At 52.5% G+C, this 24,976-nt stretch overlaps 8 protein-coding genes across 8 annotated transcripts; 4 read left to right on the top strand and 4 right to left on the bottom strand.

Annotated features, from left to right (window-relative positions):
- Positions 1-132: 132 nt before the first annotated feature.
- On the bottom strand, positions 133-2,678 carry P152DRAFT_218305 (SAM domain-containing protein). The gene is made up of 3 exons (XM_033674465.1): positions 1,860-2,678; positions 514-1,805; positions 133-444 (listed from the first exon to the last, which is right to left on the bottom strand). The coding sequence occupies exons 1-3, from the start codon at positions 2,344-2,346 to the stop codon at positions 400-402; spliced, it is 1,824 nt and encodes a 607-aa protein (XP_033530111.1). The 5' UTR covers positions 2,347-2,678; the 3' UTR covers positions 133-399.
- A 1,622-nt stretch (positions 2,679-4,300) lies between these two features.
- P152DRAFT_462476 (uncharacterized protein) lies at positions 4,301-6,555 on the top strand. The gene is made up of 2 exons (XM_033680359.1): positions 4,301-4,519; positions 4,575-6,555. The coding sequence occupies exons 1-2, from the start codon at positions 4,405-4,407 to the stop codon at positions 6,302-6,304; spliced, it is 1,845 nt and encodes a 614-aa protein (XP_033530110.1). The 5' UTR covers positions 4,301-4,404; the 3' UTR covers positions 6,305-6,555.
- Positions 6,506-8,531, bottom strand: P152DRAFT_517497 (uncharacterized protein; the record flags this gene model as incomplete). Its single annotated transcript, XM_033683012.1, has 2 exons — positions 6,506-8,315; positions 8,350-8,531. The coding sequence occupies 2 exons, from the start codon at positions 8,529-8,531 to the stop codon at positions 6,629-6,631; spliced, it is 1,869 nt and encodes a 622-aa protein (XP_033530109.1). The 3' UTR covers positions 6,506-6,628.
- A 1,569-nt stretch (positions 8,532-10,100) lies between these two features.
- On the bottom strand, positions 10,101-10,977 carry P152DRAFT_405334 (Nep1-domain-containing protein; the record flags this gene model as incomplete). The annotated part of the gene is made up of 2 exons (XM_033676810.1): positions 10,101-10,577; positions 10,684-10,977. The coding sequence occupies 2 exons, from the start codon at positions 10,975-10,977 to the stop codon at positions 10,101-10,103; spliced, it is 771 nt and encodes a 256-aa protein (XP_033530108.1).
- A 957-nt stretch (positions 10,978-11,934) lies between these two features.
- On the top strand, positions 11,935-13,122 carry P152DRAFT_462471 (NAD(P)-binding protein). Its single transcript, XM_033680358.1, has 2 exons — positions 11,935-12,263; positions 12,371-13,122. Exons 1-2 carry the CDS (start codon positions 12,171-12,173, stop codon positions 13,034-13,036), a joined length of 759 nt encoding a protein of 252 aa, XP_033530107.1. The 5' UTR covers positions 11,935-12,170; the 3' UTR covers positions 13,037-13,122.
- Positions 13,123-14,033: 911 nt separating this feature from the next.
- Positions 14,034-15,987, top strand: P152DRAFT_477263 (uncharacterized protein; the record flags this gene model as incomplete). The annotated part of the gene is made up of 6 exons (XM_033681570.1): positions 14,034-14,170; positions 14,225-14,251; positions 14,302-14,371; positions 14,421-15,101; positions 15,151-15,660; positions 15,712-15,987. The coding sequence occupies 6 exons, from the start codon at positions 14,034-14,036 to the stop codon at positions 15,985-15,987; spliced, it is 1,701 nt and encodes a 566-aa protein (XP_033530106.1).
- Positions 15,988-16,207: 220 nt separating this feature from the next.
- On the bottom strand, positions 16,208-21,084 carry P152DRAFT_443709 (UDP-Glycosyltransferase/glycogen phosphorylase). The gene is made up of 5 exons (XM_033677785.1): positions 19,703-21,084; positions 18,654-19,658; positions 17,715-18,609; positions 17,530-17,668; positions 16,208-17,483 (listed from the first exon to the last, which is right to left on the bottom strand). Exons 1-5 carry the CDS (start codon positions 20,749-20,751, stop codon positions 16,510-16,512), a joined length of 4,062 nt encoding a protein of 1,353 aa, XP_033530105.1. The 5' UTR covers positions 20,752-21,084; the 3' UTR covers positions 16,208-16,509.
- Positions 21,085-23,258: 2,174 nt separating this feature from the next.
- P152DRAFT_443708 (FAD/NAD(P)-binding domain-containing protein) lies at positions 23,259-24,834 on the top strand (the record flags this gene model as incomplete). The annotated part of the gene is made up of 3 exons (XM_033677784.1): positions 23,259-23,572; positions 23,619-23,890; positions 23,945-24,834. 3 exons carry the CDS (start codon positions 23,259-23,261, stop codon positions 24,832-24,834), a joined length of 1,476 nt encoding a protein of 491 aa, XP_033530104.1.
- Between the last annotated feature and the right edge of the window lie 142 nt (positions 24,835-24,976).

The following is a 24,976-nucleotide window of genomic DNA, read 5'->3' as shown; positions in this document are numbered from 1 at the left end:
TTGGGTCATCTCTGGCATGGGCATGGATACGCCGCGCTTGATGGTATTATTAGGTCTAGGGATACAAGTTTCGACTAAAAGTATCATGGCTTGAACGCCCGGCACATCGCGAAAGGAATTCATCAGTTGGAAAATCAGAGCGGAGTCAATTATTTCCAAGCCCACAGTCCATTCTTCCAACGGCCACCGATGCATCACCCCATCTTTTTTTGAATCACCCTGTGTGTGCCTTCCCATTGGTATCGATGCTTGCGAAATATCGGGCATTCCCTCCGCAACCCGAGATGTTTCCAACGCCCTGTCGTGCGTCTCGAACATGGGAGCAAATCTCCCTAGAACTCGATACGGCGCAACAATTTGGGTTCCTCTTGCCCACCAGGCTTCGGTCATTACGTTTCCTTACAACTTCCCGTCCGCTTTCGCTTCCTTGATCTGCTCGAATACCTAAACGCAGCAAGTCAGCACAACGATTCAACCGATTTCACAAGCAGGACAGAGATTGCGGCAACGAACCTTCAGCATCTTCCTCCTTGCCCCGAGCGCATTCACTCCCCGTTTCTCCAGCCCCTCATCATCCAACTCGATCATATCCGGCCAACTCAGATCCTTCAGGTTGTCGGTGTACTTGTGCAGCCGCAAACTCCTCAACCACGCCGGTATATCCTCCAGCAGCTTCGTGTCCGTCGGATCCTCCGGCGGCTTGCTACTGCCCCGCCGTCCGCGCGGACTCCTCCCCCGCGCAATCTCCGAATGGTCGGACAAATATCCCTCGTGCAACTGCCCTGGCGCGCTGAGACCGAACGAGGCGAGGTTCAGCTGCGGGACAAGGTTGACGTTGCCGCTGGCATCGTAGGTCGTCAGGTAGCCGTTGTTCTGTGGCGGCGCGAACGACATCCCGGGAGGTCCGCTGGGACCCCCACCACCCATGGCCAGGCCAGGGGAGTTGGGACGCGAGCGGCGACCGTTCAGAGCGGCGAGTTGTTGGGCTTGAAGAGCGGCGGCTTGCGCGGGCGAGAGGACCTGTCCCAGCTCGTTGGTCATGACGAAGTTGGCGTTCGGGTGCGACTGGGGGTTGGAGGACGCGCCACCCGGACCGTTACCCTCCGTGGAGCGGGTGCGGCGGTACTTGCGAACATCGTCGAGCTGGATCCGGTTGTTGACAGTTGACAGGGCCGCCAGTTTCATGGCCGTCGCGTTGGCGATCATGTCGGCTTGGGAGCTGGATTGGGCGGCGGGGAAGTTTGGAGCCATCGGGGTGTTGACCATCGAGGCCCAGTTGCCGGAGCCGGAGTACGGGGAAAGGAGCGGAAGTCCCGAGGGATCGATCGCGTTGAGGGTCGTGCTTTGGATATTGCTGTCGCTGTTGATGGGAGCCGGGCGATTGGCGCGGAGGCCGGCGGACGGAGGGGGTTGTATGAACTGACCCATGGGCGGGTGGTGACTCGAGGATGACTTGGGACGCGCGGCATTCGATGAGCGCGGTCCCCAGGGCGACGAGGGCGGTTGGTTCGGGTTCTCTTTGCGTCCTTCTTCAGGGCCGGAAATGGTCGGGGCGATCAACGAGGTGCGATCCACCGTACTGTTTCGGTTGGACGTCGGTTGCATGCCGGTCTGTTGAGTGAATTCGGCCTTTTGCTTCGCGATGGCGGCCGCCGCATCCGGGAACATGGAGTAGATGGTGTTCGGGTCTAGGCCCGAATTGCGCTTGACGCTTGGCGAGGGAGGCGGACGAGCGCCGACAGAATTTCGCGACCCGTCGACCGACAGCTTCGTGAAAGCATCGCTGAATCGCTGAGACATCGGATCTACCAAGGGTTAGTTGCGAGTAGACGGACCGTCGCTTCATGGTGTTGACATACCCTTTTCCCCAAAATTGGCCGGCGACAGGACACCCGAGAAGGGATGAGACTTGGCCATCTGCTGCAAGACCTGAATGAAGAAGCGAATTTGCACCTGGGTCGTTTGCTGCAGAAGCGCATACAAGGCAGCCGTTCGTTCCGCTTCGCTTAAGACGCGGAACCACTGCTCAATCGCGCTGAGCTCATCCTTGAAGTCCTGGTCCAACGTCGCGGCGGCCATTTCCTCCAGCGTCGCCTCGTATTGATCGATGTCGGCGATCCACTGTTGCGTCGCCTTGTCCATGGTACCCTCATCATTGTGATTCTGGCCCTGGTACACCTCCGACGAGGGACGAAGCGGGCCTCGTCCGGCCATGGGGGATGGAGAGAAGTCGGCTGAGGCGCGGAGGTGATGGCCTGCGCCGATGGTTCGCGAGTTCGGAGGTCGCAGACTCGAGGATGTGACTTCCGGAGTGCTGTTCCGGTTGCCGGGGGTAAGGCCAGACATGTCGAGGTTTTTGAAAAGGAATATCGGGTCGAGTGATATCGAATCGGTGGGATTTCGAGCAGTAGAACAACCGAAAAAGGGCTCCAATAAGGAAGAGCGATGAATCCAAGCGACAGTGGGATTAGTAGAGGGTAGGGGGCCGATAGACTCCTGCAGCACCGGCTGACCTCAAAGGAGCTTCGATAACGAAGAACTCGAAAGAGGAATTAAGATGCGTTGATTTTACAATCCGCCCGCATCTGGGGATGAAAGAGTAGCGTCGGGCAGCGGTGGGGCCAATTTTCTCCAGGCGCTTCCGAATCTCCGATGGTGTGTAGGGGTTAAAAGGCGGCTGACAGGTACGGTGTAGTGTTCAGCTGGAAGGTAGGGGAAATCGGAGGCGATTGAAGGGCGATGTATTACGATACAGACCAGACCTCGACAAGGGGAGGTGGAAGGGGTGAAGGATAGGATCGAAAGGGTGATGGAGCAGAGGTGAAGAACAATGGGGAGGGTGCAAGTTGGGATGCCAAGCCAGCCAAGGGTTCAGGTCCTTTTGGTTCCTGTAAGGAAAAAGAACAACAAGAAGGACGGCGCAAGCTAGGTCAAAGAACAAGCCTATGAAGGAAAGGATTTCCAGATATCAGAAGGGGGGAGAGAGCACGAGGATGATGGTGAGAGGGGAATCAGGATGTTTTTGGTGAATGTTGTGGATGTTGTGGAGGAGTGGGAACTGTACGGCCAGTATCACTTATTACTGCCTTGTTGCCTTGTTGCCTTGTTGCCTTGTTGCCTTTACAGTTACGCGCCTCCAGCTCTGCTGGACTGAGGCGTCTGGCGTCGTGCGTTCTGTGTTCACTCTCCCATTTGATACTCCATACTTTTGTATGTAGTTTCGCTTTTTTTAACATTCACATGAACTGGTTCTGGATTCACATGGAATTTCGAACTCGGTATTGGTAGGAAAGGCACTAGGTAGGGATCCTCATAATCGACCAAACATGATGGAAACATGTCAACATATGCCCCTTCTAGGCAGCATTAATCTACCCATCTCCCTCGCTCTCCCGTGCCATCCATTTACCGCGTACATCTCCTCTCGCGTTTTTCACCGCATGTTCAATCTACCGCTTGATGCCTGGATCGAGCACATGGTTATGCGCACTGCTTCACTCATTGCTTCACCGAGAGGACCGGAATCAGCACGCGCCAATTCGTGTAATCCATGTGTCCGGTCCACCTCCTATCAGACGTCCATTGTCTGGCGACCCGCAACTGGCATTCAGTGGACTTGACTAATCTTGCGCTGCTGGGGAGTGAGGAGGCTTACCTGCTGAGTGCTGAGTGCTGATTGATGACATGGACCAGTGGTGTGACTAAGAGTATGATTTGGGAAATGTAGGAAATGTGAGAATAAGTCAGATGTCCTACCCTATTCGATCCTGACTGCCTGAGTGTCTCGCTGTCACCGAGAATACATAAGGTAGCCAAACCATGGTTCTCAGCTGCCCAGAACCTGGATTCACCACCGGTAGAACACAGATCAGGTTGGTCTTGCTGCTTGAAGCCCCCCTCACCTTGGATTCTGAATCCGAAAGGTGTATGGTTCATATTACCCATAACTCAGCCGAAAGAAGGTTCACTGTTGAACCTCTGGATGATGTTTATGCTCGGATGCGCTTTAATCATCGACCTTGTGGAATCCGATATTATGGTCAAGATTTCCGGTACCTCGAAGCCAACCAGATGGGACAACTATTTCAAGTATATTTCCCTATCATGTTGACCACATCCCCAGCAGTGGTTTTCTAGACAGTACCGTACCGTAGATACTGTAGTAAAGGGATTAAGCTGATGGCATTTAGAGCATCTGAGTCCCTCGGACCCTGCTCATCCCACGCCAGAGCTCAGAGCTCCACGTTACTGTATGAGAGACATCCATAATCATTCGCATATCTGCCTATCAACACTTTCACTCCACTAGTCACCTATTTATGCCGTATTCTCAATCTACCCATGCTTGATTCTACCTCTAGTTCTGATTTCTGAAATGCTTTGCTGCCTGTAACTAGTTCCGCCATGTCTTCCGGGAATCCTTTCCGCCGCTCCATCCAACAGCCCCCCTCCAATGCCACTTCATCGTTTGCCTTGGACTCAGATTCCGCAACCCCTTCAGACGCACCTGGAGATGCAGGTGCGCTTTATACAACATCGGCGCTGGCCAATCATAGTTGATTAATGCTCAGTAGATACACCGAAAACGTCCAAAATAAAGAATGTCCGCATCGTCTCCCCCTCCCGCTCTCCCGTTGAGAACCCCTCCTCCAACCTCCTCCGGCGGCTCAGTACGGGAAGCCATGCTGGATCTCCGCCGCCATCGCCGACGAATGACTCTCCAGAATCGGAAGAGAGCGATCCGTTCGAGCCGACGTTAGAGGAGGGTTCGCCAGAGAGCTCAGCGGTGCTAGAGAACACGCGACAGAATTCGGGAACGCTGGACAGCCCCTCGGATACGCCGGAGTCAGCGTCCATCCCGAACCCTTTTAACAAGACACTGGCTACGATGGATCGCTCCACCACGCATCACGTCTTATTCAAATCCCAACCCGAAGTTATCGATCGAAGCATGCCGGACCGGACCGCGGGGAAGGGGACAATGGATGTGGATTCGTTCAAGAGACTGCTGATGACGGGGAAACCGGAAGAAGAACTCCCGTTGGAAGCAGTAAGACAGACTTCTCTAACCTCCATATCATATGCCCAGGCGAACGCCGTTGCTGCTTCGTCAAATAGCACCCCTGCGGTCCCTGGGGACAGCAGCAGCAGCGCGGATACCTCATCCTTATCGCGGCAGTCGATCTTCGAGCCCGTCCAAGAAACCCACGGCGAGACTCCGCGGACATCCTATGAGATTTCTGTCTCTGACGACGATGAGCGAGCGAACCTAGTGGGAGACCCGAGTCGAAAACGCGAGAGGAAGAAGGCTCCTCCGCCTCAACTGCCCCGACATCGACATGGCAAACTCGTATCGCCGAGAGCACCTCAGACGGTAGCGTTTGATACGTTTGCCGACTCCGTCAATCAACCTTCCACAATAGTCACCCGTCCGCACCGCTCCGAATCAGACCTCAACAAACCCCTCCCACCACCACCAACGACTGTCTCCCTGCATTCTCCCCAGCCGGATATTAATCCGGAACAACCATCCCCAGACACATCCAGCGAGAACGTATCCGCATCAAAATCCCCTCCCACACCAACTGTCACGCCTCCCTCCGCTACCTCACCCACACAATTCAAATCCAATCCCACACAACCGCTCTCCCGCGAACCATCCGTATCGAAGCGTCAACCGCCCGCCCCACCCGTATCCCGACGCCACTCCCAACTCCGCACCGAATCGCCATCAACCGCGTCACTACCAACCTACTTCCAGCAGCGCCACCGCTCCTCCTCCACCCTTTCGCAATCCTCCGCCGCCTCCGTCTCCGCCACCACTTCCCCTCAAACCCCCACCCAATCACCACCACAACCGTCCTCTCATTCCGTCAATATCCTCTCACCCTACAAGATGGCCCCACCACCTCCCCCAACGCGCCGCTCCGGCGGAGGCAGTGGCAGTGCCTACAATCCGTCGCCCGCCCTGACCAGCGACATGGAACCGACCCGCAACAAATCCGACCGCCCGTCCAGCGTCCGGTCCCTGCAGATGACCGCCCGCCGCACCAGTTACGCAGAGACCAGCTCCGTGAAGAGCGTCGGCATCGCGAGCCCTCCGCCGCCACCGCCGAGGAGGACTGGCGAGGCGGTGATGAAGCTGGTGAACGAAGGGTCGGCGTCGGCTGGAGTCGGGGAGGGGAAGGGGATGACGGCGGAGGTAGTGACGCAGGGCGAGGAGGGCGAGGGTAAGGATCTCTTGGCGGAAATCGAGGCATTCCAGCGGGAGGTGGACGAGTTAAGGGGGAAAGTGGGAGCCTAGGAAGGTAGAGATGCAGACCTCACTGGTCTGCTTCCTTCTTAACCGTACATGGAAGCGCGGATAAGGCGCTAGTAGGCTTTTAGGGACTCGGTTGGGTTACTTGGTATATGGATGCCCCCTGTTGTGGACGGGCCGATGTCAAATGGGTGTTACTGATGGATTGAACGTGCTGATTTCGAAGCCATGAAAACCACATCCTGAATTTTATGAATAGCGATTCTTATGCATGATTATATTCAAACCGTCAAACACCTGCTAAATGCATGATTAACTCCGACCGTCATGAATGCCGTGTCCCTCAATTATCGACCCATCGATATGCCATCACCACAGTCTCGCGCCATCTACGAAGCTCACCACGCTTCTCCTGGCCTTCTTCTTCTCCTCCTTCGCTCTCCCCTCCGGCAATGTTACCACACTGCCTTTCCTACTCGCCCGCGCCTCCCGCTCCCGTCCTTGTTCGCTGGCACTCCTTCGCACCGGCTTCACGGTGCTCACGCTCCTCTCATCCTCCTCTCGGCTCGCGGAACTCTCTCGCTTTGAATGCCGGGAGTGAGACGATCGTTTGGATGCTTTCGAATGCTTCGAGTGCTTCGAATGTTTTGACGTTGCCGACGTCTTGGAATGCTTGGAATGCCTCGAATGCGACGATCCGACCATGGAAATACTGTCGCTAGGAGCGACGGTATCATTGTCGGAAGCAAGAGGCTCTTCTTTCTCTCGGCGGTGGTGAGAAGACGCAGCTTTGCTTTGGCTTTTCCCCTTTCGGGACGTGGAGCTCGATGACGACGCTTGTGGTTCCCTTGACGGTTGTTTGCTGGAATTGTGCGATGGGGCCGGCGGAGGGAGGGAGAGGACAGGCTCTGCGCCATTTTCAACGGGCGGGGGATACATGTAGGACGGTGGGCCGACCACGGAATCCTTGCGGTGCGACTTGTGCGTCGGTGCAACAGTGCTTGCCCAGGCAGCCCTAGGATTAGAGGGAGGTGGCGGGAGCGCTGCGATAGGGGGATATTGATATGCCATCGGATCCACGGGCATGGAGTTTACGCGCCGTGCGGTGAGGCGAGACGATGCCGTAGATCTCCCCTCGTCCCATCCTGATCTACCTTGGGGGAAGTAGCTCTCTACTCCCTCAACCCGCATTGGAGGCGCCTCGATCATGCGGATCGGTTCCCTCCACGCTGCTCGTTGCCCGTCTGCCTCCGCGTCTACCTCGCCAACCACAAACCCCGTCCCAGCTCTACTCCCAGCATCACCGCCTCTTCCCGTCGTCGGGACGGTCGCCACGGTCGCTGCCCGCGCGAGGACACGACCGGCTTTCTGCCGCAGCTCCGCTGTGCGTTGCTGCTGGGCTTCCATCTTCGCCTCAAATATCGCCTCCTTCTGCGCCGAATCTTCCTCGCTCCGCACCATCGCGTAGGCGACGGCGGCCCCCGCTGCGGCACCGAGCAATGTGCCGGCGATGGTTTTAGGTGCGATCGACGTGGCGTTGAAGGCGGTGGTAACGAGGTCGAGCACGTCGCCGGTTAATGAGCGGTTTGCTGGTGGTTCACCCTCTGTCGCGGCGGGAGCAGGTGCAGCTGTTACGGAAGCAGGACTCGATACCTTGCTCGCTGCTACGGAAGCAGGACTCGATCTCTTGCTCACTGATACGGATGGTGCCGGTCGGCTGGTCCGCCGGGAGACCACAGTGCCAGCATCTCGATCGCTTACACTCTCGGCAACCGAATTTCGCCAGTTGAGCACACGGCTGCCTGTTTCACTGCCGACTACGGTTCCAGCTGTGGACGGCTGCTCGGCATCATGGCCAGGAACGGGAAGCTGGTGGACCACTTCGAGAGTGTTGCCGTCCAGGTCGATGATTGCGGCGTTGAAGTCCGCATCATGGTTGCGATACGCAGGCGCAGCGTACGGGGTGCCGTGGCATGACAGAGCCGCGGCATAGAAGGTGCGGACGATGGTTCGAGAGGGTGAAGAAACGGCAATATGCGTTGTAGTTGGGTGATATCTAAATCATGCGATTAGCGGAAGAAGCTCCATACGTTCGGGGAACCAACCCAGGCGATTGCTCGATCAACCAGAACTCCGGCTCATGGATGCCCATTGCAATCTCATGGTTGCGCTGTTCAACAATGCAATAGCCGAGAGGTTGGAGCGCCGACAGATAGAAGTAAGATGCTTGATGGAGGTTGGATACGATTACAGCAACATGAGCGAGTGGCATTGCCGATGACAATAAATCAATGTATATGGTTTCGAAACGGACGAGATGTCAGACTTTAGCGATACTGGGACTTTAAAGGGAATCTTGAACTCAAGAAGAATACGGAGGTTAAGACATGCAAAAGGTGAGAGGGATGAGCTTAATAAATCCCGCGTTCAGCCATGATAGTCGGTATGTACTGTACCTACTGTAAGTCCTATGGGTGTACAAAGTACTCCATAACAGACAGCCAATTAAACATGCCCACGATTTCCCTGTTGTTAGTCACGGTAAAGTGAGGGAAAATATGTCTACTCAATCATATCCTTCACACTTTCACGACGATGCAGTTATTCCATCCTTCTCCTCCGACAGGTTGCCTAGTTACCTATCCTAATCTTCGCCGCTGGATTCCCGCTTCCACCCGCCTCGCGAGACCTGATTCAACCCGCCTCAAGCGACGGAGCTCCAGAACTTAGATGCAGGTATGTAAGTATGCCCATCATCTTGCTCGGTCGTCTTGCCGCCTGAACTAGCCGAGGCGGTTCCTCCAATCACCAGCGGTTCTGTGATCCCATCATCTCCGGGGCGCGAGGTGCATCGAAGCCGGTTTCGCCTCGTTCCAATGGATTGGTCGATATTGACGGTGGGAAAGATGGGAGATGTGGGAGAAGTCCAGAAAGGGGCAAGTTCGGCCTCAATCCCTGATGCGGCTCTTCCCGTTGGTCCGCGTGGCTGGACACCTCATAGCGTCAGATCACCGATACTGCGATGCACCTGCACGCATGATTTTGGCCCTTGGCGATGGTGTAGTCAAATGAATAATAACAAGCATAATAACTGATAAGGGTTGAGATTGGAATACCTGCTGCTCAGCGTTCTCGATTGGATCGAAGAATTCGTGTTCATCTTCTGAGGGGTATATGCAGATTGCACTAAGTTATTATATCTACCGGAAAGACTACGGGCACCGGACCACCTGAGGTACTTAATCAGATAACTCGAACGACGGTAGGAACTCAAATGCACGATAGTAGATCCGATTGAGAAAGGGGCAACTCATGATCACTAGAGCCTAATTAATACATCTCACAGCGTACCTAGGCACACGTGGTAATAGGCATTTCGCCTACTTCCGCTCAATCATGAGACTTCTGACAAGCTTGCATTTTGCAAAAACAACCGCATTTTCAGTCCTCCACGTGTCCAAGCCTCGCCCAACCCTTCCTTGTTAGAACTTGGAAACGTCCATTCCACGAAAGCAGCTCCGGAAGGGACATGCACAGAAATGAGATACAGAGCAAGTTGAAGTGCTCTGCAGCTGCTTTGAGCCGGGCCCAAGAGCAGAGAAAAAGAAACAATTGAGTCTGTTGAGAGCCTTGTGTTTTGGTTGGAAAAACAGGAGACGCCGTCCACAGAAACCTCAATCCGTGCGGGGGTAGTCCAACTCCAGTGCTGTGGATGTTGCGATGGCAGCATTGGAATTGGCCCCCGCCCCTACCATTTCAAGTCATATCTCAGTTCAATATCGTCGGACAATCTCTCCATGAGCGATTGTGGTCGATGCCATCCGTAACTCGATATTCGCCGCTAAAGAATGTCCCAGGAGTCCTCGGCAGCATGGCAGAACTTGCTGCATGCAACCGAGGCGCTCAACGAGAAATTGCTGATGCTGATCGATTCATCTTTCATGTCGTCCGCAAATGTGTCTTTTCCCTTGGCCATGGCACCCACGAAAAGACAAAGGCTTTCCTTAGGGGCCAGGGTTTCGATATAGTCTCGTGGTCGTACCATGGGCGCATCGAAACTCAAGGTGACCTTGCGGCAATTGGGGGGGAGATGGTCCGTGAGGGGATTTTTGATGACCTTTAGCAGCTTCTCCTGCGAGGTCGTCGATCGAATCGACAAACGATGGAGAAGTTGGACCATGAGTCCCGCAAACCGCTTGAAGGTTCGCGGGATCCGAACGGTCGGATTGACCTCAATGAGCACCCCTTTAGCTGTGTGGATGTAGATCTGTAACTTCCCGGCCTTGTTCACCGGAGAATCAAGAAGAGTGAGTAGACACTGTTTGCAGTCCTCGGTGATGCCCAACGGGGGACAGCCACCGATTGGACGGAAAGTTAGCCTCGATGCATAGTGAAGGAATGCGTCAAAACAAGTTGAGTCGCACCTGGTGTGTGATGTCCGGACGCGCATCGCTGATGTCTCGCTTCATCTTGCGCATGATGCCGATATGTTCGTCGCTGTTTAACAGGCTGTACTTCTCGTCCTTGCCTCCAGGGTAGCGACTGGAGCCATGCGAGGCTTTGAACGTTTCGAGGCTCGCATTGGACAGGACAACGATGAGGCGCTGAGAGTCCTTATCATGGGTTGGGATTGGATAATGCTGCTCTGCCACAAGCTGTGGAAGTTCCGGAGGGGGGAGGGACTGCGTGATTCCTGTTCCGATGCAACGGGGGATCATGTCAGCCATCATTGTTCGTTGTTGAAAACAAACAGAGTCGGAGTTCGACAGCTTCAAGAATCAAGACCAATACATGCGTTCAGTCTCGAGTTTCGAAACGTGACTCTAGTTGAATAGGCCACTCACTCTTCCGCTTCTTTGCCCGGCTAGGATCAACCTCCATTGGTCTGCGGACACTCGTCGCTTCTTCTGCCAACTGAGATACCGTCATGGAGGCTTCTGGCAATTCCGTGGACGACATGATGTAGGAGGATTGGGAGGGGTCACACTGAGAATAGTCGGGAAAGTCGGCTTGTACGACTCGGACCGGGTCAATATCAAGATATGCTTAAATACCTTACCACTCAGTCTACTTATACACTTCAATCGAGGTGTAGGAAACCGAAATCCGATGTTAGTGGGGGCCAAAAGAAATGACACGGAAGACGAAACGCTTTTTTGATCGCCGAGTCGTGGATGCCTCGTTTTAGTGCGGAGTCCGATCACGTGCCTTGCCTTAGCTTTCAATCTTTAACGCCTCTGCAGTCTGGACTCACCACCGACATGATACACACACAAGAACAGGAGTCAAGTCTTTTGTTGGATTGTTGCAGAATCTCGACTGCGCGTAATGTCGGGAACAAATTTTTCTTCAATACCTACGAATGCACCAAGTTCATCATGATCCCGACTATTAAGGGCGACATGTCAGGGATCGGGACTCTGTCACTCTACGAAATGGCCCGGGGCGGCCTGTGAGGCCCGGAACCTTCGAAGCTCGACGTCATGTTCCCGACGCTTGACGGTCGGGAGGAGAAGTGAATAGGAGGGATACCTAGATGCATGTTTAGCGGTCGGTAGATACTGTAGCCTGTAGGTACCTGTTGGTAGTAAGCAGCGCCCCTGGGGTAACGTAAAAATATTCCGTTACTCATGCAGATCGTTACCACTATGTATCTCCTCTCCTGGCTGCAAAATTTTGCAATAGGGACATGAAAAGCCTCGATTCAGCCGATTTATTCATGGTTGGAATTCATGGTTCTATGCCCGTTATCGCCGCGGTCTTAATCTTTAACTCCGGGCAATGACCCTCATTCATAATGAATCAGCAGAGAAGGTGATCGATGTATAAAAGAGGTCTGGAACTGCCCACAGTATATTTGTTTCCCAAACAGATTCCTTCGTCTACTTCAACAAGAATCTAGCCTTCGAACATGTCTCTACAAGGGAAGGTTGCCATCGTGACGGGAGCATCTCGGGGTATAGGTGCAGGAATAGCTTTGGAGTTCGCCCACAGAGGCGCGAAGGTAGGTTCCAATTCGTGTTCATAGCAGTATATTGTGACACACCAATGATGACCGCGAACCACTAGTGGTCGGCTATTTCGACTTCGCAGAGCTGACGAGTAGCTTAGGTTCTAATCACATATACCTCCGAGACAAGCAATAGGCAGGTCGACAAATTGATATCGGATATTGCATCCATCAAGAACGGGTCTGAGGCAGCCAAGGTTCGGGCAGACCTACGACAATTAGACGCCCCGGACCAGATAGTGTCAGCATGCGTTGCTGCATTCGGTCCCTCGATCGATATCCTGGTCAACTGCGCTGGAACGGAAATGGTGAAAGAGATGGTAGACATGACGCCCGAGGATTTCGCTTCCGTCTTCGATCTTAACGTGCGAGGACCCTATTTCCTGTCGAAGGCTGTCATCCCACGCCTGCGGAAACCGGGTCGAATCATCAACATCTCGTCTGTCGGCGGCCGATTGGGACTCGCCAAATTCACAGCGTACTGTGCATCAAAGGGGGCTATCGAAGGGATGACACGAGCCTTAGCTGGCGAAATCGGTCCTGCCGGGCATACGGTGAACGCGGTGGCACCCGGACCAGTTCAATCTGACATGATGGATAATCTTCCCGCTGACTTGATTGAGCGTCAAAAGCAGCAGACACCCGTGGAGAACCGCGTAGGAACCGTCGATGATATCGCCTTGACGGTTGCGTGGGTGGCAGAGGAGCAAAGCAGATGGATAAGTGGTCAAACCATTTCTGCTAGTGGAGGGTTGAACATGTACTGATCGTGGTTTTTAATCATGCGGGTATCTGGCGGCTATCTCTTGGGAATAGACTATTATTAAAGCGTATAATAGCGGGCGTTCCGTGCAACTCCAGCAACTGGTGGGAATTGGGACATGTGCCGTATTATGCCCGTATCATGTGTGGCTGAGGCGCTACGCCAAATCCGCCAAGCTCCTTGCGACGGGTCTCCGACACTTCTTGTATCAACATCAACTTCCTTTCATACCCACCATCTCTCAGATTGCTAATGGCCTAGCAAAAGTATCAACACTTCTGTTTCATGTTGTCTGGTGCGACTCGCCTCTGTCACTAAAGGAGGCACGTAATGCAGGCAAAGCGCCTTCAACATCCACTACCGTCCGAAGTTCTGTGCCCACCAGGCTCTCACGCTTTACGGCAGGGGACATCTTCACCTTGGCTAATTTTCTTGACCAAGATGGTACAACATGATGTTACAAGATTGAATCATTCTCTGCTGCAGGGAGTATCCAGTGGCCTGATTTTTCTCGTATCTACCTAGCGTTGGCTGTATCCTTCGTTTGATGTACCCATTAAACCCAACAGCTATCAGGGTCTCCTCGCCCTCCGTGCCGAAGTTCCCTTGCCGCAATCGCAAAGTCTTTTATACCAAGTAGGCAGTGCCTGCAGTCTGAGTGGCACATTTGCAGTGCTTCAATTCCTATTTCGCATTGCTTCTGTGTTTAAATCTCTATTGTCCTGCGCCCGCGAATTTCATCTGTTCTCTCTGTGGCGGACTTTCCAGGCCGAGAAATTGATTGCTTGATCTCTTATTTACCCATGTATTGGTATGTACATGTCGAGTTGTCTGTCGAGTTAGACTGATCGCAAGTTGATACAGATACCTATCACTCTTTTCTCAACACCAGACTTCGGCAGGCTCTGAAGCATTCGATTCATTACGAAAGGTCTTGACGACTTAATCAATCACTAATACGTCGAGGAGCATCTGAGTGACGGACTTGCTTGAGATTGAAGATGGATCTCAGACCGCCAAGCACCCTAAGCGGAAAAGAGCGGTCGAGATGGCCACCCCTCACACGGATGCTGATGTCTGGAGAGGTATCGAGTGAGCCAGAAAGAGCGCTGTTCTGGAAAGAAAGATTGGACATATGGTTAGTGGTTTACCACTATCAGGCTTGCTTCGACACTACTGATGCCTGAGTTAGGATGGTTAATGAGGGATCGCGAAAATTGTATGCACAGCTCCGGCTTGAGCGATCCTATCAAGGCTGACAGACTTCAGATTTCTTTTGGTTTTCGTCTTATTGCATCTTATGGTCTTCACGTTTGGGTTCTTGAACTACCGGATAAAGGTCAGGCTGAAAAGACTGCCCAAACTTCGACTACGCTTATGATAAACAGGATTCCCTTATGACCGCCAACTCCACGTTCGGCTTTGGTTACCCGATCGCTCGAGCTGCGGCTTTGGTTCTCCATGTCGACATCGCCTTGATACTTTTTCCCGTCTGCCGAACGCTCATCTCGCTTATGCGACAGACTCCATTGAATGGCATCATCCAGTTCGATAAGAACATTGCATTTCACAAGCTCGTAGCATGGTCAATATTCTTCTTTTCCTGGGTCCATACCATCGCTCACCTGAACAATGTTGCCCAGCTGGCAGCGAAGAACAAAATAGGGTTTAAGGGTTTCTTGTTGGGGAATTTCAAGACCGGGCCCGGTTGGAGTGGATATATCTTGATAATTGTGCTCACCGCCATAGTCGCAACCTCTAGGGAAAAGCCGCGGCGAGCAAACTACGAACGGTTCTGGTACACACATCACTTATTCATTCTCTTCTTTGTGTTCTGGTCCATCCACGGCGCATTCTGCATGATCACTCCGGACATTCCGCCATTCTGCGCCGGTATTGGCGTGTTCTGGCAGTTTTGGATGCTCGGCGGCTTCATCTACTTGGCAGAAAGGATTGCACGAGAAGTTCGTGGACGGCATCGGACCTACGTCTCCAAGGTCATCCAACATCCTAGCAATGTCTGTGAAATCCAGATCAAGAAAGAAAAAACAATGACGAGAGCTGGGCAGGTGAGACTCTTTATTCTTCTCGATTTGACCCTTTACTCACACACAGCAGTATATCTTCCTCTGTTGTCCAGAGGTATCGGTGTGGCAGTACCATCCTTTTACCTTGACGAGTGCCCCGGAGGAGGATTACATCTCTGTCCATGTCCGATGCGTTGGAAACTTCACCAAATCGCTTGCTAAAGCTCTTGGTTGTGAGTTCGACCGCGCAAAAGGCGAAAAAGAAGGACCGGTTGTCAAGTCAGCGGACGAAAATGGAGTTGACCCATCTCTACGCCGAGTCTTACCCCGGGTATACATCGATGGTCCATTCGGATCCGCATCGGAAGACGTCTTCAAGTTCGAAGTCGCTATACTTGTCGGCGCCGGTATTGGTGTGACGCCTTTCGCTAGCATCTTAAAGTCCATATGGTACAAGATGAACTATCCACAAGGTAAGACGCGCTTGAGGAAGGTCTACTTCTTTTGGATTTGTAGAGACTTCGGCTCTTTCGAGTGGTTCCGAAGTCTTCTCTTAGCCATCGAAGCTCAAGACATGGATGACCAGATCGAGATCCATACCGTAAGTACGTCCAATTGGGGGGTTGTTTCACTCTTCTAAGCGCCCTGTTAGTACCTCACCGCCAAAATTAAGTCAGACGATGCCACCAACATCATGATCAACGATGCAAATGCTGAGCAAGACGCCATCACTGGCCTCCGAGCCCCGACCAACTTCGGACGACCCAACTGGGATACAGTCTTCAAATCGATCAGGAAAATCCATGCGCCCGCAGAAGCTGGGGTATTCTTCTGCGGGCCCAAACCACTTGGCTCAACGCTGCATATCAAGTGCAACATGTACTCTGAGCGCGGTTTCAGTTTTGTATGGGGAAAAGAGAACTTCTAGTGATGCATTGATTGTCCACTGCCCACAGCGGATACATTCGATTCGATGCATGGAACGGTTGCCTTGATGGCACCACGATACTGTAGAGATGGGTTGTGGGTTGTTGTTATATGATACGCAACGTCCTCGCTAATAGATTCACTGAAATCGTCTGAAGCTCGTTGAAGATTATGGTCCTTGCAGCCCGTTGTTACAACGAAGTAGAAAGACTTAAAACATTACACCATTCACATTGTTCTGATTTACCGAGGATTCTCTCAGGTCGTAAGCATTCGTGAATGAATTAAACAACTACGGGTAAATCCTGCCACCACCGAGTTTGAAAGAACGCTTACTAGGGATCATCAGGCTGTATTCAAAGATGCACGTCTCAATTAACGCGTTGACACAACCTAGCCGTAAATCTTCGTGACGTTGCTTCTCTCTTTCCTTAACCGCATCTTGGACTGAAGAAATTGATAGTCCTTTGCCTTTGACGTTCCCTAAGCAAGCTCCAGTTCCGACCCATCTCCACTTTCGCAATCATCGATCTTGCGTCTCCTCAGCCATGCTTTTCTGGTTGACATACTCCATGACGATCGAATCCTCCAAATCCCGCGGCTCTTCAGTTGCTCGCAGTTTCTCCATCTCTCGTCGTGATTCCTCAATTGCGAGCCTAAGTTGCTCCTCTTCATGTTCATCGGGATCTTCGCATTCATCTTCTGCCCCTGTCCTCACTGATGGACCGGCTCCTTCGGGGCTTGGGCTGACATGTTTGGCACTCTGTTCCTGGAGACTGAGTCGAATGACTTCCTCGAGCTGCCTAGCCTCTTCGTCACTCGCGCCAGCTTTTGTCGCCTCGGCAACACTAGCTTTTAAAGCTCGTTGCAATGCTTCCTCCTCTTGCGCCTCCATATCCGCTTCGGACATACCCGATGTTGCTTCTGGGCGGCGGGTTGTCCCTCCCTGCAGCTCTGCCATACTAGCTCGTATCGCGCGAGCGATCAGCTCATCCTCCGATGGATCGCCAGCAGTCGTTTCCTCGATGGATCGCAAGATGGCAGCTTCCAAATCCGGGTCAGACATACGTCGCGCACGGTCGGAGTCAGGCGGTAGTTGTTGGTCCGTGTTAGAGTAGGCTTGAGATATTTGACTGACAGAGGACGAAGCTATAGGCGTCATGTCCGAAACGCCAGCGGTTGACGACGATCGCAGCGATTCGTTAGTCCCGTTTTTCTTATTCTGCGTGGCCTTCTTCTTTTCCTTTCGAGCCTTATTTTTCGCATGGATAGCATCTAGCTGCTGCTCCCGGTATGGCTTCTTTTTGCGTGTTTCTTTAAGAAGGTGGAGATAGCCATGAACAAGGTTTCTGCGTTGCTCAGGGGTCATATGGATATATTCCTGAAAGCCCTGGACAGATCGCGCAGTAATAATGTAAGTTCTTACTGCGGAGCCATACCGCTTCTGGATTTCCTTATATATTCCTTTGAACGCATACGCCGGAAGAGCATAACCAGCTAGCAACTATCAGTTTAGAAAATATAGCATGCGACGACAACTCACCAGCAGTTGGCTTGAGGAATAGGCCGGCAAGTCCCTTACCGAACCCCTTGGCCAACCCTGCAGCACCGTCTTTTTTGGCGCCCTCTATTGGCTGAGTCACAACTCCAGTTATACCCTCGAACAGATCTAGTCCGAATTCCTGGGGAGGCATTAGAGTGTTTAGGTGAATCCACTGAGAGGCTTACCTTTCCGGCGGTTTTTAGCCCGCTCTTGATACCCGTCACGCGGCCAGCGGGGCGAACTTCTTCTCCATACATTCTCGGTACGTTGTGGAATCCTTTCGCCACAGCCATGGTAAAGTCCATCGGCGCCTTTAGGCCAGCGCCGGCGATTCTTGTAAAGCCCTTCCCAGTCCCATACGCAGTGTCGAGCGTGAAAGGGCTAGGGGAATGGCTGGAACCGTCTTCTGGTTCGGCGGGGTTAGGACCGACTGATCTCGTTCGCGGATGTGTTGAGGTCTCAGTCGGTGTGCTCTCCGACCCTGCACTTCTTGAGCGACCTATCTGGCTTGAATGGGTGCTTTCAGCTGGTGTATCGGTATCAGATCGAGATTCGTGGAGTGACTCGGGATGGGAGATTTGGGGGATAATCGAATTGCTCTGGTTTTGGGTTATCGTGGCTTGGGCAGCCAAAGGAGCGCTGTCACCACCCAAGTTGGCTGAATCCACATGAGACCTCTTTGCCGAAGACCCAGTTGGGGTCAATACGGCAGGACTGAGATGGCTGTCTATGGCATCATTTCCAGGGACAGGTGCTAGTGAGAGGGTGTCCGAGGCTTCGGTAGGCGCTGCCGCTGTGGGTGAAGTCACACACTGCGCTTCGATCGAGGAATGTGTGGATGTGCGGTCCAAATCGCCACGGGTTGATGTTCCTGTGACGGCACTACCGCCTTCCCCAGCTTTATCAGCCTTTTGCTTCTTTTTGGCAGCATCGGGATGAACTCTGAGCGCCTTTAGCGTCGCGATGGGCAAATCCGCAACTCCCATCATCATGCTGCTCATAGTGCCCATAATCGCCGCTGCTCCGCCAGAGATTGGATCCCACGGGCCGTCATCAGCGTCATACTCTTTCGCGCGAAACCTTGAAAGGTCAGTGGGTCCAGAAAATGTACGAAGTAGACCTACGGTTTCAGGTCATTCTCCATTATGACACCTTCCATCACCAGTGCTGTAGCAGCAGCCGCACTTAGTCGAATGTGTGCTCTCCTTACTTTCCATACGGCAATCTTCTCGGGCATAAGTTGACAGCGCATCGTGTCCAAATCCAACATCTGGTGAAATTTCTGGGCCCCAACTTGGCAACCTTGCTCTTCTTTAATCATATCGGCTAGATCCCGCGCTCTCTCAAGACTCGATGGTTTCAGGGCATCTAGCAGTGCATCTGCGAGTTTATCTGCTGTCAGTTCCTTGTACGGTATCGGCTCAGGCCCAGCGCCAGCTTTGTTGACCATAGCACCCCAGAATGGCTGGTCACCAAAGAATGGAACGACGACGGTAGGTCGGCCTGCGGCGATACCAGCAGCAGTTGTGCCAGCTCCTCCGTGATGAACAACACAGGAGACGTGCTGGAATAACCAATCGTGCGGAACGTTGCCCAACATGAACACCCCATCAGGCAGTCCAACAGAATCTGCTCCAAGTCCCCCCCAGCCTTTGGATACAAGCGCTCGCTGGCCTGTTTTAGCAATGGCGTCGAAGATCAGCCGGGTCATGCCATTCGGGTCATCCACGACGATAGATCCAAACCCAATATAGACAGGTGGGGGTCCGGCATCCAGGAACTCCTTGAGATCCGGAACGGGGGTGTAATTGGAAGCAAGAGAAAGAAAGTAAAAACCGGCGATAGAAATATGCGGACCCCAATCCTTGGGTTTGGGTATCAGTGCAGGAGACCAGCAATAGGTATAAGGGACCTTTAGCCGGGACAGGAGACCTGGAGCCCACATGAGACTGATTGGGTCAAGCCCCAGTCGGTGGACACGAAACCGATTGATCACATCCCCTAAGCCCTGCCATGTGAGCATGTCAACCATGGAATAAGAGACAGAATTTGTGAATCCAGGGTCCGCGTTGGAAGACTGGATATTGGCGAGGGGGTGGGGGAAACTTTGCGTGGGAGACCATGGCATCCTAAAACGTTAGATAGAGCACATCGGGTTTTCGGGAGTACCTACGTGAACATCATATGCAAAGGTACCCCTAATCTCTCGGCACAGTGGACATGAGCAAAACTCGGTGGGTTCGCAATGATTGCATCCGCCACGAATGGCACTTGAACCGGATCAACACCCGGATTCGTGTGTGCATCTTCGCTCATCCACTCTTCGAAAGATTCATCTGTCGCTTCTGGGCCGAGGCCGTCTCCGACCTCATAGCATGAACGCCAGCAGCCATTGAGCATTTCGACGATGCCTTTCCTTCGCTTCCCGATGTCCCCGCTTCGAAGAGTGTCAAACCCAGGCATGAGACCCGGATTCTTGACCATGAACGCCATGAGCTCCGCTGGGTCCCCTCCGATGCTGAAAAATTCGAGACCATTTTCGGTCACGAACTCCTGGAACACCGGATGTGTAGCGAGCCGGACTCGATGACCGTAGGTCTCTTTCAAGACCTTCCCTAGGGCCACAAAAGGCTGAACATCTCCCCGAGATCCAACGACGTGTATGACCACATTCAACGAAGGTGGAGGAACTTGGCCAGGCGCCCCTCCAAGCTCGGGAGGGACAAATGGCGCAGGCGGAGTCGGTCCTTGGGCAACGAGATCGAGTTGCTTTCGAAGTGCTGGGACAACGAGCGCAGAGAGTCTGCTGGGGCGCTGATCGATGTGAATGTCGACTCGCCCATCAGCACCGACGGTCGCGTCGGTCCGTAATCCTTCATTTTCGTTTCGGATCTGTCCGTAGGTGTCGCTATAAGTGGAGGGTGGAACATCCGCGTCGAGTGTGCTTTGGGATTCTCTGGTTGAGGACCGATAGAAGCTGTCTACAGTCGATACGCGGTCTATCGAGGAGATGCTTCTTCTGCCGGCCCATGGTTGCGCGCCTTCTCGAGCTTGTTGTTGATTGTCCTCGTGCTCTGGTTGAGGCTGTGATAGCGAATCGATTGTGGTCCTAGGATGATCTTGTGTAGACTCCGGTCCAGAGGAAGCTAATGTTTCCCTTGCGTGATTTGTGCCCTGGCCTCCCTCTTGCGGAGGGTCTTCATGGGGCTGCTGAGACGTCATGTTGGTACTTACGATGCAGGTAACTTGAAGTACCAGGCAGGACTCTATCAACACTGCTTCATGCCATGATGGAGTTTCATGCAGGTGTAGACGCGCAAATGTCGTTCATTCCCCATTGTCCAAGAGCACAAGAAAGAGGCTGTGCAGGAGAGCCCGTCGGTATGAGTCCAATTGTTCACGGTAATAACCTGTATTTCACCATGGTGGGAGCCTTGGACAAAAGGACAATCGTCTGCTAGCTTATGACGCACCAATACCGTATTGGGCCTATCTAAGGAGAGAGGCCGGGGAGGCGTACACGTGAAACATGGTAAAATAAGATATGACTTGTGGTATTACCCAAATGTCTCCAACTTAGCCAACAGCATCATCCAGTATTGGTTCCGTTATCGGAAGAGACACTAACTTATATAAGCCGGTAATTAATTAATGGTTAACTTACGGAGTGTTTTCTCTTGCTTTGAATTGGACAATCGACGCTGACATCTACCGTATTTCGGCGGGCCATATGGATATGCAGCAAGGCCGAATTCCGGCTCTCGGTAATAAAATCCCATCACTGATCTGGAGCGCTGGTCGACATATATACTTCTTCGCTTGACTAGAAAGTGTATGATGTATCTTATGGATTACTTTCATGCATTAAATCGTCCTTTCGGAGTCAGCAGGTGCCTCGCTTGTACAACAGCTCCCTGGAGGGAACTGTCATTTCATGAGAAGATCGCAAGCCAACCAACCATACAAGTCTCCAACGATCAAATACTGAGTCCAGCTTCCATACTCGATAGCTTTTGAAGGACTAGACCAAGTACATTTACATTTCTATGTCCATCTGTTACGGTTGTACGAATAGATGCAATACTGCCTATACGGAATATCCAATGCGTACTCGCCGTCACACCCACCTTGCAACAACCCGATTTTAGAAGGTTCTCCACTGCATATAGCTGACACGGAGATACTACTTGGTTTTGTTGTTGTGCTTCCGTCAAATGCTGGGCTTTCCGGTTGCGTGAAATAGAAGGCGATTTTCTAGCTGTTGGCAGTGCCCGAGTCCGAAGTACTAGCGCTTTCAATACAATAAGAAGAGACTCATCCGCGGATTGACCGAATGCCAGGCAAAGGCGATGACCGTCCGAGGCCCTTACCAACAGGGCAGAGTCGCGTGATTCTACTCCAATATTGGAGTTGAACGATGGAAACGAGCACGGTGCGGAATGAATCCCGTCGCCACAGAGCTCAGATATAGCCAACGAGCGGATCTCCCTCGACTATCTTCTGGCTGGCGGTGACGGCTGGGACAGTAACATCGCCGACAAGGATGGATAAGGTGTGAAGCCGAAGCTGCTGGTCGTGAAAGTATAAGCAGCAATACGGAATACGGCTATATTGCGCACTGGCAAGCCGATTGTGCACACGACTGCTGCTTCGTTCTTAAGCCCGTAGATGTCAATGCCTAAGATCTGCCTCATTGAACGGATTCAATTACTTTTAGGACAGGACATCAATACGAAGCACGAAGCGCGGCGAGCTCAGGAGCCAAGACGTCGAAAAGAATGAAAGACAATTTTCACTCCTCTTCTTGACCGTTGACGCCTGACGCCCGGTCCACCAATTCCTCCATTCAACCTAGGTACCCAACATTATGCTGTATGCAGGAGTCTCTCACAAAGTCAAGTGCGCAATCCTTACCCCCTCAGTGTTTCCTAAGTTGGCATATATGCAGCTGATCACGAGAGCGGATACTGGCCGGGCCCCCCAAGCTGCACTCGCACTGTTGCTCTGAAGACTGTCCAGCTTCGATTTGATAATTTTACATGCATAATGCGTGTATCCAGAACAGCTGTACCAGGTTGCACAGAAAGAATAGTACGTAGTTAGGGGAACGCGACGCGATGTAGCTATCTAATCGATGATTGATACAGGCTTTCGTGTGAGAGGAATATAGGTCGCTACCAGTGTCGCCTTCTCCACGATATTGCTCTCGTTGCTTTCTAGCAAATATTAAAAGGACCCAGGGGATGCTTGTCGCCCAATAAATACCATCTCTGATGGATTCTTACCCTGTTAGATTAATGCAGATCGTCCCCAAACCTGCGCCTCCGGGATCCAGCTACCAGCCAAATGGAGACACGATGTCGGTGAACGAAGAATAGCCGATGTAGTGCAAGGCATACTAAGAAACCTTCATATTCAACAGGAAGTCCATAAATTCGAAAGGTTTCAGTTGCAGCAAGAAGGGCTAAAGGGATTCTCACCGGCAGAAGAGGCGATTCTAGACACTATTATTCGTACCATTACCATTATCTGTATTAAGGCCCCTCCCATTACCACAGCGAGGCTATTCGATGCCACTGTGGCACCTTGTCCGCAAAAACAGATATGAGCAAACGGCGACTGTTGCAGGAGGGTTCGAAGGCTTTTGTATCACGGAACGGTGGAGGGCATTTCCCCTGGTTTTACCTCTTTGCTTTAGAGTGTTGATATCCGCGCGCGTGGTTCCAGTCATGGCTGCTTCAGAGAAAGATAGCAGACCATTCCGTGCGATCATCGTTGGCGGGGGTATCGCAGGCCTGTTCATGGCGCACGCGTTGGAAGCCGCTGGTATTGACTATGTCCTGCTTGAAAGGGCGCTGGAGCCAGTTGAGGAACGAGGAGCGGGTTTCGGGCTCTGGCCACAGAACTTTCGCGTCGTGGACCAACTTGGGATGCTCGAAGACATCGAGAAGCTCGGGTCTGAGTTCAAATGGACTTACAATTTCAATCCCGATGGCTCTCCCGTGGCTAATGCATCGAATAATTTTGAGAAATTGACTCAGCGGTTAGTGTACGGTCTGCTTTACTTGGACACTGCTGATTGCCGTTAGAGCTGGGTACGGGTTCACGATATTTAGGCGATCGGAATTCTTGCGGGGTGTCTATGACAAGCTCCCAAATAAATCGAAGTTTGTGACAGGAATGGCACTTGAACGGATAGAACAAGACGACAAGGGTGTGAAGGTATTTCTTAAGGATGGAAGTATGGAAGCAGGAGATATCGTTATTGGGACCGATGGAGTCCATAGCCAGGTGAGGGAATTTATGTGGAAGCATGCCAACGGGGTACGGCCTGGGGCGATTCCAGCCCAAGAGAAGATGTGTACGTTGGCATCTCGTTCATCTAACTTCTCCTTAATTGTCTGACAACCCCTAGCGTTCACGAGCGAATATCGATGTCTGTATGGCGTCAGCAAAATGGTTCCCGGCCTCCAAAAATCATCGCTAATCGACTGCAACGACAAGCATTGCAACTGGTTATTGTTCTCTTGCGAAGACCGTATCTTCTGGTTGTTCTTCGAAAAGCTGGGGAAGTCTTTCAACTGTCAGAATTGCCATCGATACAGCGAGTCCGACGCAGTGGCCGTCGGAGAGAAGTACCTGAGTCATCCCATCAATGGCACCGTTATGTGGAGGGATATCTGGGAGAATCGCATCCAGTACCATCTTGGCCCGATAGAAGAGGGGGTTCTCAATCAGTGGCACTTCGGTCGTATTGTTCTTGCAGGGGATTCAGCACACAAAATGACACCCAACCTAGGGTACGGTGGGAACCAGGGAATCGAATCGGTCGTCGTCTTGGCTAACGGACTGAATCGGTTGATCAAACGATGCGAAACGGTCGGCAGAAGACCGAGCACGGAAGAACTTTCAGCGGTGTTTGACGAATACAAGGAAATCCGCTACCCTCGAGCCAAAAAACACCACGACCTCACCGGATATATCACCCGATTCGACGCATATGACGGCTTCATGTACCCGACTTTGCAGTGGTTGATGCCGAGGATTACCGGAAAAGAGTACATGATCAATTTATTTGTCGAACTGGTTCGCCCGGGGAGGAAGCTGGACTTTTTGGATGAACGCGTCCGCAGAAGGGGAACGATGAAGTGGGAAGATGAACTGACAATGGACGAGAAGAAACAGTTGCAGGGCAGGACGATGTCGAAGAGTGTTCTTTTTGGAATTGCGGGAGCGGCTGGGACCGTGGTGATGGCGTCGTGTCTCTATCACGGCATCAGCCCTTTACCCGGATTCCACGTGTGATTTGTGTCTATCGGCGTCCCTCAAGATACGGTATATCAGTAAATAGCTGGGATATAAAGACATGTCGCATTTCGCGGGGGTGATGATTAAGCACGTTCACTGCTTAAGCCCAGTTATCCGCGCCCCTGGTTCGTCAGCTGAA

Source organism: Eremomyces bilateralis (genome assembly GCF_010015585.1).
Source record: "Eremomyces bilateralis CBS 781.70 unplaced genomic scaffold P152scaffold_35, whole genome shotgun sequence".
NCBI lineage: Eukaryota > Fungi > Ascomycota > Dothideomycetes > Eremomycetales > Eremomycetaceae > Eremomyces > Eremomyces bilateralis.
This window is presented reverse-complemented; position numbering and strand designations above follow the sequence as displayed.

Coding starts and splice junctions, on each gene's coding strand:
- P152DRAFT_443709 (XM_033677785.1), bottom strand. CDS start 20,751: ATGACGTCTCAGCAGCCCCATGAAGACCCTCCGCAAGAGGGAGGCCAG. Junction 19,659..19,702: donor CCTTTGCATATGATGTTCAC/GTAGGTACTCCC, acceptor CTAACGTTTTAG/GATGCCATGGTCTCCCACGC. Junction 17,669..17,714: donor GGCTAAAAACCGCCGGAAAG/GTAAGCCTCTCA, acceptor ATGCCTCCCCAG/GAATTCGGACTAGATCTGTT.
- P152DRAFT_462476 (XM_033680359.1), top strand. CDS start 4,405: ATGTCTTCCGGGAATCCTTTCCGCCGCTCCATCCAACAGCCCCCCTCC. Junction 4,520..4,574: donor AGACGCACCTGGAGATGCAG/GTGCGCTTTATA, acceptor AATGCTCAGTAG/ATACACCGAAAACGTCCAAA.
- P152DRAFT_218305 (XM_033674465.1), bottom strand. CDS start 2,346: ATGTCTGGCCTTACCCCCGGCAACCGGAACAGCACTCCGGAAGTCACA. Junction 1,806..1,859: donor GGCCAATTTTGGGGAAAAGG/GTATGTCAACAC, acceptor AACCCTTGGTAG/ATCCGATGTCTCAGCGATTC. Junction 445..513: donor CAAGGAGGAAGATGCTGAAG/GTTCGTTGCCGC, acceptor TGCTGCGTTTAG/GTATTCGAGCAGATCAAGGA.
- P152DRAFT_462471 (XM_033680358.1), top strand. CDS start 12,171: ATGTCTCTACAAGGGAAGGTTGCCATCGTGACGGGAGCATCTCGGGGT. Junction 12,264..12,370: donor TCGCCCACAGAGGCGCGAAG/GTAGGTTCCAAT, acceptor CGAGTAGCTTAG/GTTCTAATCACATATACCTC.